The sequence below is a fragment of the Asparagus officinalis genome, chromosome 7 (genome assembly GCF_001876935.1).
Source record: "Asparagus officinalis chromosome 7, Aspof.V1, whole genome shotgun sequence".
NCBI classification, from domain to species: Eukaryota; Viridiplantae; Streptophyta; class Magnoliopsida; order Asparagales; family Asparagaceae; genus Asparagus; species Asparagus officinalis.
In genome coordinates, this window is record NC_033800.1 from 41505014 (window position 1) to 41522550 (window position 17537).

General features: G+C 40.4%; 1 protein-coding gene across 1 annotated transcript; it reads left to right on the plus strand.

Annotated features, from left to right (window-relative positions):
* Window positions 1595-6068, plus strand: LOC109847028. The gene is made up of 8 exons (XM_020416272.1): window positions 1595-1616; window positions 1708-1807; window positions 1878-2002; window positions 2717-2787; window positions 3626-3631; window positions 3680-3685; window positions 3740-3771; window positions 5307-6068. The coding sequence occupies exons 1-8, from the start codon at window positions 1595-1597 to the stop codon at window positions 5785-5787; spliced, it is 843 nt and encodes a 280-aa protein (XP_020271861.1). The 3' UTR covers window positions 5788-6068.

Genomic DNA, 17537 nt, shown 5'->3' on the forward strand with positions numbered 1-17537 from the left:
GATTCTTTCACCTGCTTCATTATCTTCTTAATTGATTAATCTTAATTCATCTCATATGTTGATATGATATTGATCAGAAGATATTTGTGGATGATGAATTATTAACCATTATTATAATATATTCTTTAAATATCCTTGGTTGTAAATCTTCTACTCATTAGTTAATTTCTAGATCATGCATGCAATCAGCAAACGGACCTAATTTATTGTAAAATATCAAATCCTTAGCAAATAAACCAATAAACTTTATTGGAGTACATATAGAGCCCAAGTTTGGGGGAAGGAGGTCTGATTGATTCCCAAATCCTCGGAATTCAGAAGTTTCTTGCTGTGTATTTAAGAATTGTATCCCATATTTTATGTTAAATTTCACAAAACTATCACATAATACCCCTATAAAGTTTGAATTATCCTATCACTAATCAAATTCTAATTTTTATGCTCTCACTAATTTTTATCCTATCACTAATCACTATAAAGTTTGAACTTTATAAAGGTTGAACAACTACGTAATACCCTTATAAAGTTTGAACTACCATGTAATTTTTATCCTATCACTAATCAAATTCTAATAAAAATAAATAATTATTTTTCCACTCAACTAACATGATTAACGGCCCTGTGGTGAGTTGGTATGTACATGACTTGTTGTGAACATTTTAATTTGCTCATATTTACTTGTGAAATTTATCCACCATGAGCTATCCACAAAATAATCACAAAATTGTCTAATATATATCATGTGTGCATCACACGCAAACTCACTCTAATATGCATTTATAGATCAAAACTTTACCAGAAACAACCCAAAGTTTCTAATAAAGAAGAGAAAACAATTTCATTCACTAAAAAGATTCAACAATTTGTCTATAAAATTTCAGCTCCCCCCTAAACCAACAAAAGGCAAAGGAGAATCTCTACTGACCACTGACCAAATTATTGTGCAATTTTGTAGTTAAGCATCATCATACTTCCAAATTTGCATGACACCCCCGGTTGATTTCCTAAATGAACCAAGGCAAAGCTCCCTATTAAGAGGCAAAGAGCATCACTCTTCTAATGTTTAGTCTTGTATCAGATATAAAGAGAAAGTACTAATGAAAAGTTACAATTTGTGTACTACCTTAGATATAATCTGACTTATTTTTTATATTATATTGCTTGCACAACGTTACAGCTTGCTAAACCTCAATATCTATTCGATAAATTGCATAAAAACCCCAATAACTTTTAGAATACCTTTTTGTGTTGTTTTTCTATTTACATATAACTAATTAAAATAAAATATATAGCTTAGTGTTAATTAATTATATTTTTCAAACATTGATCTCTGTTGTTAATAATATTTACAGGGTAACAAAATACAAGGAGTTATGTACTGAGAGACTATTGAAAACTTTATAGATTTGCTTCGAAAGAATCAAATTAGTTTCATTTCAAATGGAGAAGTAAAAGGAATAAACCCAGCTTTTCCAAGTATCCACAAGTCACTTGAATTAGTATTAATAAAAGCCGTATCTATCAAAGAAGTACTAATTGGTTTTCACTTGGAGACATATTGAACAACTTTGTCCCATTTGAAGAAGCATTTTCCATGAAGGATGCAACAAAACTTAGTAAGTACTTATAAATTTCTTACTTTAATCTTCAATACAAAATGAGACGTTAATTTATAGAATCATAAACTTTTTATAAAATTACTTGCAGATATTCTTACAATAACAACTAACGTGAAGCCGGTGATCAACTATATTACAAGATATAACAAACCAGACAATATGAGGGAAATCACGCTAATGGATAAAAGGTATATGATACTTATTTCTAATATCATAAGAAAAAATAAGATTAACTTACTTTATTTTTTTCATATACAGTGGAATGACTATGTGCGCAATTTTATTTGGGGATTTGGCTACAAATGAAGGATTAATTCTTGAAGCCGAAATCAAAGATAAGCCTATAATATCATTATCAGATTTTAAAATCTCTATATTTAAAGGTACATAATTTATTACTAAAATTCTTTTTAAAGACAGCTAAACATAAAATTCATCCTATAATTATCTTAATTTTGCAGGTGAGACAAGCATATCGTCGCAAATTATATCAACATTATGTATCAACCAAAAAATACAAATACTAAAGAATTAAGAGAATGGTAAGTAGAACAAGCATACTTTCATATAATCCAATAATAAAATATTATTATATTTTAATCTAATATGCATGTTTTAATTGGAAGAAGCCGCAAAAACAAAAGGATCTCCATTGACGCTTTTTATAAATGCAAAAGAAATTTAAATTAGTGATATTATGCATACATCACAGAATTCGATACATGTACAATATTAGAAACCTATTCTTATTAACACATTTAAATCTAACTAAATTTTATCAATATACATACACACTATTATACATTAAGGCAAAGATAACTACTATTTTAAATAGACTCGAGCCATGGTTCTATGCTTGCAAAGGCTGCAATAAGAAGGTAGATAAAGATGTTAGTAACGTGTGTCTGAATGATAAATACCGCGGAATCATTGAGGACTCAGTACCAAGGTAAAGTAATATATCTTTTTTATGTCATGAACATATTAAAATATAATATTAACTATCTTTTGAAATCAACAATGAAAACTGCAGGTACGTAGTTAAGATTCTCGTGGAAAAAGTAAGGATAATGCAAGAGTAACATTGTTTGATGCAGCAGAAACTCTTATTGGATGCACATCAGAAAAATTCATTACAGAGAAAGATGTAATTCCTAACTCTATTCAAGTAATAATTTAGAAAAACAAAAAATTCATATATATTAATATAACATTTGTTCTCATTGCAACAGAAATATAATCAAAGTCTATATTTTCAGAAATTTGTGTTGAACATCAGAAAAACGTACAAATTCCTAGTGAAGTTAGATGAAAAAACAAAAGATAAACGAGGCGAAGGAAATATAATAGCATAAGAAATTCAACTCCAGCTTGATATTACAATCGACGTAGATGATCGATGAAGATGCTACTCTAGAATTCCCCAGGAAAAAGATAAAGGTGGAGAAAGATTGATCTCGATTCAATAAAAATATGAAACATAAATAATAAAGGATAATATTTTTTGATCATTTTATATCATAACTTAAATTTTGAGTCGAAATAGGAATTTTTATAAGGGATTTTCATGTAAAATTATTAATAGTTTTGTATGCTTATGTGATTGCTTTCATCACATAAAATTATACTGTAGTTATCATTAATATTTAGTTTGTGTCTTTTTATTACTTTAAGACAATCAAATAATGTAATTGAGATTATCTAACTATTTTATGTTCTTTCATTTATTAAGAAAATACAACCATCTAGACATGTTCATGTCTGTTTTTCGAAATCTTGCTTTTGGAAATCCTAAGTCAGTCCACCCTTGTGCAAGTTACTTTTGTTTGCATATATAAGGTTAATATTGATTTAAGTGGGATCTTATGTACACTTTTCCTCAGAGAAATGGAGGCTTTTTTGATATTTTCTTAATTGGACAAATTTTAGGGTTTTTTCAGGGCAAAATAGTTCACTATCGTTTTGTGAAATCTACTATTTGTTAGTTATACTTGCTATTGCTTTAGATACTGGTAAGTGTGAAATTTGCTATTTGTTAATTATACTGGCTATTGCTTTAGATACTGGTAAGGGTTCAGTGTGATAACAAACTTTCAACTTAAATTCCTTGTGTTTCTTAGGGTGATGTTTCTAATAACTTGGTAGTAAAGAGGTTTAAAAAATTCAAAAGTTCTGTTAGGTCTATTAATATTTTCTTGATTACTATTGAGATTGTTTATTATAAAACATGAGCTTATAATGTCCCAATGTGTTGTGTGATTTTATTTTCAATGTAATAAAAAATATGGTCTCTTTTTTACTAGAACATTAGTTCATAATGATATTGCTACTCATGCTTGATTCCATATTTTATCTTGAGATTAGTAGAGTTTGGAATATGACATAAAGTATTAATTTAACTTATTTTCTTTTACTATTCTACTTGAAGATATTGTTATGTCATTTGATATTTTTTCTTAATAAATCAATTAAGATGTCCTAGTTAAGCTTATAATATCCAAAAATGTTGTGCAATTCTATTTTTAATACAATAAAAAATGTGATTTCTTTATTTCTATAACTATAGTTCATAATGACAATAACAATATCCCAGTTAGGTATATTCATCCCAGTTTAGCTTAAAAATCCATTACATTAATTTTTAATAATATTTAAATAAAAATAATAGTAAATATAATAATTCAAGTTTACATATTTGAACTCAAGATAAATCTATATTATTTATAATAATAAAATAAATATAGAAAAAAATATTTTGATATTTAACCACGTGCACTGCACGTGCATAAAAACTAATTAGACACAAAATATTAATTAGAGATTTTTCAAGAATATTCATAAGAATATCTTCTCCCTCGACGCCCCCACCCAAAAAGTGCACAGCACACGGCAGGTGAAAACAGCAAATTTGTTCCGTTGATTCCAAGAAAACCATTAATAAAAATTAAAAAACCCAGCTGTAAAATGGTTGGCAGTCTCCGCACGATTCCCCCAGCGTGGCGTTCCTAAAATACACCCACCTACTCATGTCCTCTCTCCTGAATAAAATAATCAAACTTCATCCCAAAATGCCCCTCTTCTCTACTATAAATACCCCCCTTTCGTAGCCTTTGAGGGCTTCTTTCTTTCATTTGCTTGCGCTCTGCTTTCTTGGAGTCTTCGCTGTTTTCGATTTCCAGCTAAGTATTACATTTCTTTTGTCAGCTTTGTTTATTTCCACTCTCTTTTTTTAAAGATAATTAGGGTTTTATTTTATCCCTTTTGGGGATTTCTTGGAATTCATTGTTTGAGGTTTTAGTTGGGTAAAAACTCAGCTCGAGAATCACATCTTTGGATAAGTTCTCTCGTTGAGCTCTCCATCTTGAGAATCCCAGTGCGAAAAATCTGTTCTTTTAGACTTCATCCACTACAAATCTAAACTCATACTAAATATAGAAGGCCCAGGTCATGATCTCAATGCTCTGGATTTCAATTCAATTGAAACCCAATCTCTAGCCTTTATGAAGTTCGCAACTCTTCCATTCTGCTTGCTCAGTTCCTTCTCTGTTGTTTTCCTCTACTGGTTCTACGTTTTCTCATGAACTAACCACCATTTCCCCTCAATTTCCCAACAAATTCCAGTCTTTTCTAACTACCCATTGCTAAAAAATTCATAAAACAATAAGCCTTTGAGAGAGAGAGAGAGAGAGAGAGAGAGAGAGAGAGAGAGAGAGAGAGAGAGAGAGAGAGAGAGAGATCTGTGGACGTGGCTCGCCAATCCTCCGGGTCCGAAGGGGACCCAAATCTTGCCATTGATCCGAGGAAAAGGAAAAGGATGATCTCAAACAGGGAGTCGGCGAGGAGGTCTCGGATGAGGAAGCAACAGCAATTGGATGATTTGCTCAAACAAGCTGCGCTCCTCAAAGAAGAGAATGCTCGAATCACAATGCAGATTGATCTGTACACTGCACAGCATCTCAAGGTTGAAGGAGATAATACTATTCTGAGGACCCAAGTGATGGAATTAACTGAAAGGCTTCGGTCGCTGAATTCGGTTCTTCAGTTTATTGAGGAGTTCAGTGGGATAGAGATGGACATTCCGGAGATTCCGGATCCTCTGCTTGAGCCATGGCAGCTCCCGTGTCCTGCTCAGCCGATCACTGCATCTGCAAACATGTTCCAGTTCTGAGTTCTTGGTTTCCTTGAGAGATTTGGTGGGCTTCATTTTGGTTTAGTATCGTGTCGATTAGAGAGGTTTGCCTCTTATGTTCTGAAATGTTATGGTGGACTTAGGTATTGAGTAGTATTTCTGTGTGTTATATATATGTTTTTTTCCCGTTCAGTATGTGTCATTGATCTTAGCATGTGTTGTGACTTGAATGTGATGTCAATTTCTAGTTATGTTGTTGGAATCTTGTATGGTTGATTAATCTAGTGTATTGTGAAATCTTGATGGGTATTTTGTTGATATTTGTTTGCTCATGTGGTGTTAATTTATTGGCAAGGAATGTTGAATGTGTTTTGTTAATAATTATCATTATTTTGTTGAAGAAATTTTCAAAATAGCCCCAAATCAATTTTTTTAAATCGACCCACTCCATTTTTAATTCCAAAAATCGACTCAGTTTTTTGCCACGTCAGCATTGTGGCTAAAAACTGGGTCGATTTAAAAAAAAAACCCATCTACCTAATTAGTCAGAGTTGTTAACATTAACTAATTAGGAGCACCCCAATGCGAGATGTGCGGTTAGGGGACTAAATAAGTAAGGGTTGCGAGCCTCGACTAATTTTATTAGGGTTGGGACCCTGACTAATTTTGTCGGGGTTCCCAACCCAGACCGTTTGGCAGAGCCCACTACGGTGGGATTGCCCCCCCCAACCCAATGGTCGGGGTTCCCAACCTCGAGCATTTGATAAAGACCCTCCAGCCCGCATTTGCTGAAAAATCTCATCTCATGCTAACATATATCAATCCTCGACTAAAATTGTCAAGTTTTGTCAAGTTAAAAAAAATTATTGCTTAACATTTATCAATCCATAATCAATTTCAAACACAAACAAACACATATCTTTATATAATTAGTACAACTATAACCAATTTCTAACAAAAACATAATTTAATTACTTTCTAAAAATCCAACTATAATCAAGTCACAGTAGCATTTCAAACATAAACATCATATGAAGTATATCGAAATTTAGCAAATATTTAGAACTCTCTTTCCTCTTCCTCTCCCTCTCCCTCTCCCTCTCGCTCTGCCTCTTCTTCCTCTCCCCCTTCCCTATTCACCTTCAACATGAGCTTGAATGATCCTAACGTCCGGTTGTGTATGAACTTGTGAGCGCATGACATCCTCGTTGACTTGAACCTGTTGTGAACATCCAGCTTGAACTTGTTGGGAGCCTCCAGCTTCATCATGAGCATGACTTGAGCCCGCTCTCGTGTGTCCTCGGACCCATCGGCGCTCGTACCCTATGAGTCGTTCCTCACGTCCATCACAATTTGCATGACACGTCTTTCTAAGAGAGAACTGAATCTTTCCTATGATGCGAACAAATGTGTTCCTCGCCCCTGGCTCAGTAGTCAATCTTAATGCATCATGTGTAATAGAAGCAACCTCATCGAGTTCTTGTACCTATAAGATAAAAAGCGAGAGAGGATTATTAGCAAGTGGATGATAATAAAATAATAATCACAAAATAATTGTATATTTTGCCTATACCCTTACCAACTCTCTCTCAATTGGACCTCTCAGTATGTACTCCTTAGGTGCTTTGTTCTCTCGAAATATCCATCGGCGAGTAATCCCTCAATACCACCATAAGTACACATTTAATTCTGGTGTGTCAACCCTCTCCATCACCATAGCATCCTCCCTCAACTCCTAATTCTCAATGTAAGCATGACGAATTATCTCCCAAGTTTAATGATGTGCTTCTTTTCGAGGATTTCGATCTATTCTTTCTACATGATCTCAAATATGTTGTTTTAATCCAAATTGTCGGAGCACACGATTAGGCACGTACATTTCGACAATCTCAAAACATACAATCGATACTCGGGCGCGCCATATATCTTCACCATCTCTGCAAATATCTAGTAGTGAAGCTAAAACCAGTTCATAGGGCATCCACTTGACCTATAAAGAAGATTATATAAATTTACATATTAGTAACAAATGATGTATTGATTGAATATATTTAGATATTATTTTTACACATTTTCATCCTCCATTTGATCAAGCTCGTTCTTGTAAAAATTTTCATGACCATTTGGGAGGTTTGCCAATATCTGAAAACATACCATCTATTTGATATACAAATGTTTAGTATAGATTGAAATAAATGTATAAAATTACATGTAGTCATATCTATTACAAAGTAATATTACCTACATCCTAATGGAATCTGACCATCGAGAGCACGAGTTTCCCTCAAATCTAGTGTTCCCAAATGTCATCGCTCCCATGACCATCTTTGCAACAAAGTGAGGAAACATTTGAATTCTTTATTTTGCATGAATGCCATTTTTGTCCTCTCCCTATAGAGATAAGCTAACACTGCACTCCCCCAAGATAATTCTCCACACTCCTCTAGATCCTCAAGAAGTGGCAACCATCTAACATGCACCGAATCATTAGTGGAATCCGAATGATACTGATCATATGGAGTATATACGCACAGTCATAGCTCTTGACGATATCATCAGTGGCATCGATCGGTACATTCATATAATTATTTTGTAACCACTCGAGCTTGATCTTACCATCCTTCATTTAGGAGATTGACCCAGCAATCATTCACACACTCCTATCCAGTTGAAGTCATTGGTACCCATAACAACATATCCATCCACTTTGAGGCCAAGTAAAACTCCTATATCCTGCAGAGTAATAGTTGACTCTCCTTGACGCATGTGAAATGTATTTGTCTCGGGCCTTCATCTTTCAATCAATGCCGTCAAGAGAGGTCAATCGAGTCTTACCCATTTTATCTGTGAACATTCAAAAAAGCCTGCTTGACGAACATAATATTGGACCTGTGGATCCGTCAAATCCCAACTCGAATGTGCACGAGTATGATCAACAATAGTAATATTAGGGGCCTGCATATATTAAACAGTGTAAATGATCAATAACAATAATAACATTAAAAATTTAAAATGATTGAAAATAATAAAAATATAATTTACCTCCTCAGTGTCTATTTTCCCAGATCAATGTCGATCTTGGTCATATAGGACCTCATATGTTAATGGTCACGCCTGTATACTGTAAATATCTACGCATATAAAGATAAAATGTGTCAGTATTATGACGTATGATAAATTAGAATTAGAAGTAAATTACAGAATTTACATATACACAGTGACTTACAAATGAAGTAGAATAAAATTATCAATTAAATAAATTGTACCCATTAATTACTATCTATTTGGATTGGTAGGACAATGAGATCTATTATGGCCCGATTGTCTGCAATATCTACACCATTTTTCTTTGGAGCTCCTTCACGTCCTTCATCCATTGTGCTTTTTATGCGTACTGATCGCGAACATCTGGCTTGTCTCTTATATTCAGGAGGTAACACATGCGTCCTATTATAGGGTGGCCAGTAATGACTATCTACAATGGAATGAAAATACTGCTTGTATGAATCTCTATAGTGGCTTGATTGATACCACTCAGAAGCGTATGTGTAATACGAAGTATTTGCACCTCCAAATTGCTTGGACGAAACCGCTATAACATGTGAACATAATAATTTTTGTAATTCTGGTATGTTACAAGTGCATGCGCATTGTGTCCCTCATAAACTGATGGTGTAATTATGACCGTGTTTGTCTGTAGTCAACCATTCATCTATAGCAAATCTAACAATCTTTGTTGATATCGCCTGCACCACACGAGACCCTACAATCTCTTTATTTTTTGCTGTCAATAACATCACCCATTTTGCTCCATCCTCTCGGCGCTTGACAAAATAGTGATTGAGTCTATAAAATATCCTCGTAACCAACACATGTATGTGTATTGCTCGAGCTCCCTTAAGTACACCGTTGAAGCTTTCAGAACAATTAGTTGTCATCATGTAAACCGATTCCCTCCATCTTTACTTAGTGTCCACCGTCGACACATTATTACTTCCTAAACTACTCTCAATCCAGTCATGTGTAGCTTGAGATGTTGCCTTGATTTGATCTCGTATCCGATCATACACACATGTTTCAGGTGTATAGCCTGCTTGCCAAAGAAGGTTTTGTAAATGTATTGTAGGCGGTCTAAAAATCACAATAGATAGCTTATCCAAACAATCCGACAATGGAGGTCATAATCAGACGACTTCCTAATCACTGCATCCGCAACTCCACAATTGCCACAAACACGACCTCACTTCTGAGATGATTGATCTTGATGGCGGCGACAACAGCATGAGATGTTGATGAGCAATGGGATGATTTCAGAAATAAAAGGTTGGACTTAGTTGGTGAGTTGCTTGGTAGAGAGCTGAGGGCAAATATCCGTCTTTAAGACACTATGGATGTTGATTCCCGTCTAGCTCCTACAACGAAAGCTACAATCAAATAGCTTTCGGGTCGATGATCGAAACATACAGTCGAATAGTTGCTTGGTAGAGAGCTGAGGGCAGATATTTATCTTTAAGACACTATGGATGTTGATTCCCGTCTAGCTCCAACAACGAAAGCTACAATCAAATAGTTTTCCTGGGGCATTTAAGATCGCGAATCGAGTTGCATATCCGCCGACTTTACCATTCTTCTGGAACTGGAGACAATTGTTGGCCACCCAGTAAGGATGTTGTTCTCTCCCTAACAAAACCTGAGTTCTAATAAGCTTTTTAACTTCTGACCTCAATTGTTATCCGATGCATCGTTCTGACGCAAAACCTACGTTGAGTTGCTTTTAACGGCGGTTTTTGCGTCTGGATCAATGCTCTGAGACGGTGCACGGCAACCTTCGGGTCGGAAGGCCGCGGCATATCTCATAGTCAAGCGGAGACATCTATATGATTCTCGGAGTGAGAGATAAAGGTCTTCTTTTTTCGGCGGATGGCGACAAGTCTTCAGCTATGATATGCCGGCTTTAGGATTCATTGTTTCATCTCCCATGTGACCTGGATTACTTTATCTTCAGGGGCGGTTCACTGGTGTTCGAAACGCATATCCCATTAGGATATTGAGACGCTTGAGTCCATAAGCACATCGCGGTCGATATCCAATAATTCCTCTGTCACCCCATGTGTCTTCGTGCTGGATGGACTTGTTGAAACCCATGCTTCACAGTCAAGGTCTTTAAGAAGGGGCGAAGCGACGCCGAAATGCCAGCGGACTCGATGGACAATATTACGCGATGACTGATCATGACGTAAGTAATTACTGATTCGTTTTCCGAGGCGGCGGGAGGTGTGACCGTAACCCACGCCCCTTCGCGTTTTGCAATAATTAGTTCCCGGAGGTTTTCCTTCAGTAGTGCAGGCAGAACATTCGGATCGCGCGGTTCGACGTCGGCTTCGTCTTCCTTTCCCGAAGTTTAGGCCATGTTTCTCATTAAAATTATTACCCCATTCGTCTTCATTAAGTATATAGAATTGGGTTCTGGTGAATGGAATTGCGGGGACCCCATCGTCTTCTTCCGAAACTTCCACGATTGGAGCTGGTTCGGGTTTTAGACTTTACGCAAAAAACACGATCCGGCTTTCTGCCCTTCTCCTCTTGGATGCGGACTTGAAGCAAGCCTTCCTGCTGCGTCTTTCCAGTTCTTCAATCTGAAACGAAGGAGGATTGACTGCGGATTGCTAAGAGTGCAGCCGATGCTACGTGCACAGTACGTGCCATGGGTTCGGTACCTGCACTAGAATTCATTTCTCTATTTGTTTGATTATAAGGAGAGACATCAGACAAGTACGCTAAATGAAAATCTTCATTAATGCACCACTCGCCCCCACTTCGCGTTACATCATTATTACTCTCACCCTGCATCCATTACATCCAAAGTTTTAATTCCCAAAGGGGACAATCTTCCCAGGATCATGGGCTCGATGCTGCTGCCTTCATTACCGCTAGTTCTACATCTTCTTTCTCTTTGGGATTCCAAACTTAGAAGACCGGAGCGGCCGGGAGCTGCGCTTGTGGAAGTGTTTCTTACTCCTCGGAAGCGAGGGCTATTTTTTTCTGCCGATCTAAGGTTCTGACTTTCCGCCTTGTCATTGCGGTACTTCATGACCTGGTGCAAGTGATTGGCGCACAATGCGGTTTGCATTTATCCATGGTCGGTCCTAGCAAAAGATTGTAGGCACGTGTCCGCATCTATGATGCTAGCATGCGACCCTCAGGACTGAAGATCTCGATCTGGCATCTGCAGGCTTGATTCCTTTCCAGGGTCTGGTTGCTGTGTTTGACATTGAAAACCCGAAAATAGTATAGTCTGCCGGTGCTGTGTGCAGCTCCGGTGCATAGGATCCTAAGACCTGCATGTACCCTGTAGGGCATGATGCTGAGCGCTAGAGCCCGGGTCAACATTGAACCACGACTGATTTCAGAGGCATCCAATAATACCCTGTGTAGTATAGTGGTCGGTCATGCTTCATGTACTTGACCTCCATGTTCTTCTTGTGTGAACGATATGCAGGGTAGACTTCTCGCCTGCCTTGCAAGGCATTGCAGACAAGTTTGATCATCAGCCAGGCCTTCGGGCAGCCGGGCGAAGAGTGACCTGGGTGATGCAATTCTCTCTGTATTCTTTTCAGGGCCCTTCAATCAGAGCTTCCTTGCGTAGTTTTGGAATAACCTCAGCGGAGCTCATAATAAAGTAATCTTCGGCCGCGTATGTTGGCCAGCTGCGCGCATGACGTTGAATTGGAAGGGGAGCCGCTCGACTCTCCATTTCCTGGGTGGAGATTTTCTGTGGAATCGGACGCTCCTTATGTTTCCTTGTCCACTTGGGCTTTTTTCGGAACAGAACACCTCCCGACCCGTCTTTGGCTGTGTCCTCGCGGCGCCTCTGGAGCGTTCTGGCCATCTTATCTCTCAGGGTAAGCTTTTCGCTGGAACGAGTACCAAGGATATGCCTTCTGGGTATGCACTGCTAGACAAATTCCTCTTCCTCTCTGAATCAGTAAGCAGCTTTGAGGTGGGTCATCATTTTCAAGTAATGGAGGGCCGCGCTAATCATGTTGGAAGACTTAGCCTTGCCCTTCCACTTCTATTTTGACGGGTGTTCTCGCTCCATTGTTGATACTCCTTAGCCAGATCAGCCGCGTGACCCACACTTGATTACCCCTTTGGTACGTTGAGCGGGGCCACCAACCCCCTGTCCTTTCTGACCATGCAGCGTCAGCATTCTTCAGTGCGCCATTTCTCCCTGCGGATTGGTACAACACCCGTTTGCGGTTACCACCGGCGGGTGGAAGTTACCAAATTGGACCGCTGATCATATTTAGTAGATACGGTCTTCCGTGCTCTGGCTTCAGGGTGTGAGCACCATTTTAGCGTTCACCAAATTCTGCAGGATGTCTTTAAATACATAGCACTTTTTGGTGGCGATGTCCTAGGAATCTGTCGATAACGATCAAATAGTTGGGGTTCATCTTACTTTCCCTGCTTCATCCGGCTTCCTGAATCTCAGGTAGTTGCGCAGTTTGTTGCTTTCTTTCGAAGCAAACTGGAATAAATGTGTACTCACATGCTCCTCTTTGAACGAATACTGTTGGGCGCTCTTTGTGGACTTTTTGGCGCTTTGCCTGCTGTTCGGCGGTGGAACTCGCGAGGATGTTAGTCGGCCTTGCTCAAAGTCTCCTCTTTCCCTGTAGACCGCCTGGGCGCATTTGCTGATTGCGTTGATGTTTGCTGCTGCGGCTTGGGTTGTGTACTTCTTCCAGCTTTGACACGCCGCCACTATCTCTTCAGCCTTGTCTCCTTGCGAGACTAATTGTCTCCAGGAGCGGACACTCTGCTACTCCCATCTGAGCAAGGAGCTGCGCGTCTGCAGGTTGCTGCCGTGCAAGTTGTCAAACCAGAGTTTATTGGCTGGTCATACCTGAGGGGCATCGCAATTGCCATGCTGCGGAATCTCTCTCACATAGGTTTTAATGGACTTTCTTCCTTTTCTTTTGCTTCCAGTGCGCAGAAGAGTTGCGGCGACCGAGACCTCCGTGATCGTCCTCAAAGCAATCTGGCAAGAATAGCCTTTCCTATGGTCTACCCATTTCTGGATATGACCTTCCAGGCCAGGCAATTCATGCAACCATTCGAAGGCGCCGACACCCTTAGGTACCGATGAACAGCGCCTGGTGCAGGGATTGGCGTCGTTTGATACCACATCCCCCCAGTTTGCGAGACATTTGAAGTAATCTAAAATGTGCTGATTCGGCAGATCCTGTACCATCGAACGCGTTGCAAGGTTAGGAGCCTTGCCAACTTCGGTGGTAGCGGAGCTGATATCCACTCAGCAGGGAGTAGGCGCACTACCCCTTCTTTCTGCGAAGCTCGCTTCGCGTTGCGCGATTGCGTTGGGTGATGCTGTGAGCTTCCAGTTTCATCCATCTTGTGTGGACTGAGGATGCAGTTCTTTTTCACCTCCTTTCACCTTCAGAACGAGGACCCCAGCGTTGACTGAGTTCTCATGATCTGAATTTCATGCCACTTTTGTTTTCCCTTTTTGAAGTTGTTCTCCGAAGAAACTCAGGTTTGCTGGCCTTTTTCATGCACAGAAGCCTGAGCCAGCCTATCCTTCAATGGGCAGAAGTGTCTCCTGTTTGCGCCCTGCGAGCATGACATTGATGTTCGTCCACTCGTTTGGCGATGGTCTTCGGTGCGTTCCTCTTGACATTGTAAGCGGAGGACCTCGCAGTGCTCCAACAGAGCTGAACGATTAAGATTCGGCCTATTGCCGACATGCTCCTCAGCTTGTTGTAATGCCTTTGGCTAACTTTTGATAGTTCAACCGGATGGCGCGAAATAGCTCCTTCCGAGTACCGAGTATTCCGATAATAAACTCCTTCGAACTGCGGTCACAAATTTCTCGGACAGTTGCGCGGATGACTCTCTTGTGACTCGTTCAGAGATCAGGTATGCAGAGGCTTCCCTCTGGCGCGATCATGTGATTAGTGCACCTGCTGGGTATTCGCTTCAGGTTGTCTTCTTCATGTTGCGGCGTTGTCGCTTTTGGCAGGCCTAACAACGTTTGTCAACCTGTCGAATACGGACTGCCCCGAGGTGTGTGGTATGCACAACAAGAGGCATTCTGACAGGGACGGCCGAGATATAGCGCTCTCACATCTGGGGCTATGACGTGAGCGATGCTTAGCTGCTGACTGATTTTCCTCTCGACAACAGTCCGCAGATCAGCGAACTTGGAGGAAACTATCCCGGGCTTGGAGGTCGGAGTGCGAACCCCGCCTGCCCTTGGCGTAAGGCTGAGCATTGTTTTTCCCTTTTATTCCTTTCCATGACGAACGGCTGATCTTTAAAGCCACGCTGACTTTTTCTGAACCTGACGGACCTCGAAGATCGTGTTCCTAATATAACGCGCGTCGCGTTGAGCAGCTTGTAAACACCAGGGCCGAGGCCTTGCGTTTTAAATGCCATTGAACCTGACCTTCTGAGGGTCAGTTTTGTGAACGCCGCCCCTGACCGGCGGTGAACAGACTCCTGGAGAGTCACTGCTTCGTTTGAACGCGCACCTGAGGGTCGCGGTTAATTGTGAAACAGACTCCTGAAGAAGTCATGCTTTCAATGTTGCGAACGCGCCCTGAGGGTCGCATTTGCCGTTTTGGCAGCCCGTTCTGAGCGGCTGCTTTGATATGAACAACGCGCATCAGGGTGCGTTTGCAGCTTGTATACAGCTTAGGGCTCATAGTTGGGCTCATTTGCCACGCAGTGCAGCACTCTTCTTTGGGGACGCCAGGCTTCGGTTGCATCTTTAGAAACGCGATTCTTTTCGCGTTGGCGCCCAACAATCGGCTTTCTCGTAACGTGGCTCCTCGTCGGATGATCTTCTCCACGTTCGGCGAGCGGCGTTCTTTTTGGCTTGTTTCCAAAGCCTTCGAAGCAACGTCATTGATGCGTTTACAAGACTCTGCTCTCCTTCCACGAGGCCCGTTTGATGGCTGAAGCGATGTCTTGCCTGACGCGGAGGCTGCGCGCGATTCTTCCGCCCATCAGAGCCAGTCTTGCAGTTCCTGCGCCGAAGGAGAGGCTTTTCTTCGGCTCTTCAACAACAGATTGATCTCCTTGGAGATCCTTTGCGGACACCATTGCCTTAAGCCTTGGGGCTAAGCGATCCAAGCGATAGGCGCTCCTCGATATTTCGCTTGATCAAACTCTACGACTGAGAGTTTCTACATGTCGGTTCCATTGAGGGTGGGAGTCGCGACTACAGCCACCACTTCATCGTCGGAAAAAGCCTAGTCCCAGCGGGAAGTCGCCATCTTTGTATGGTAGCGAAAAATTGCCGAAAGAGAGCAATAAAGAAAATTTGACTTTTGATTCCTTTGATCTCGCGTTACAAATTTGATTACAAAGAGAGGCCAAAACGACATTTTGGTGTTTCCTTTTGTTTAAAACTGCGGCTTCTTCTTCGGCAGCGATGGAGTGCTTCTTGCGCATTGATTGCGTCGAACTTGCCCTCTCAATCGTTGACGATTCCGACCGCTCTTTATCTCGCTGGAACGTATGAACTTCGTGCGAAAGTTTATGAATAACTTGAATGAGTTTTAGAACTCTGAACCGAGTTTGAACTCTGGATGAAATAGAGTTGTTGTGGAACCGAAAATTTTCGGTTTAAGGATCTTATTCTAATCTTTTTTTTTTAATTTTTTTTTCTTTTTAAGCTGTTTTTTCTGTTGCTCGAGAATCCTTCAGATTTGATCCTTCTGAGGTTGATTCAAAAATCCTATCTCCATAGCGCATTTCGTTGCCTGTTGTTGCGTAGATCCCAAAACCTGATGTGCGTTTATGATGATAAAGGAATCCAACCTCTGATCTGATTATCAAAAAAAATCCGATTCCAACCCCTGATGGTTCAGATGCGAAACATCCAACCTCCTGCTAAATCTCATAGCTTTGCCAAAAGAGGCCAGCCCTTAACTCAGTTGATGTTCGTTGATTTTTTATTAGGCGGATAAGGGGTTTGTAACTGACCCCCTATGATCCGCTCCGTTACCGTAGGTGCGAAAAATCCCTCAGGACGTGGATAAATCGGTTTTTGAAACCGTTCTACTCATGTTTTTGAGTGCAACCGGAGTCAAACGCCCAATCTAGTCGTTCAGAACCCAACTTCGCCCCTTCTAGGGAATTTGGCGTCCGGGGTGTTTGGCAGACGCCGAAGTGGGGCCGGCTGCTAGCTGAAAACACCATTGAAGCGCGAGGGTCGCTCACGCTTTGGTTTGTGGTTGACGACGCGCGAGCGGGTCGTCGTTGGGTTGAACACCACTTGAACGCGAGCAGTGTTCGCCTCACAATGGTTTGTGCCTTGGTGACGCGAGGGTCGCGTGATTTGGTTGAACACCATTGACGCGAGAGGGTCGCTCCACGTTTGGCTTGTGCAATTGACGACGCGAGGGTCGGCTGTTGGGCTGCAACACCACCTTGAACGCGAGGGTTGCTCACGGTTTGGCTGTGCATTTGACGACGCGGAGGCGTCGTCTTCATTCCAAATTGGTGACGCGGGGCGATTGCACATCCGCGTAGGTTCAGAAGGAGCCAGTTTGAACTTGTTAACTCTTCTGTAGAAGCGTTGCAACGGACGATTGTTCAATAATTCCTAGCTTTAGCTGTTGTGGGGCTGTGAAAGCCGTCAGATTGTAGCTTTTCACTGTAGTTGCTGCAAGACTCCCCTGCATAAGAAGTTTTCATTCATCGTCAGAAGGTTCGTTGAATTGATAAAAAGTCTCGTATTTGCCGCTTTCGACTACCGATCC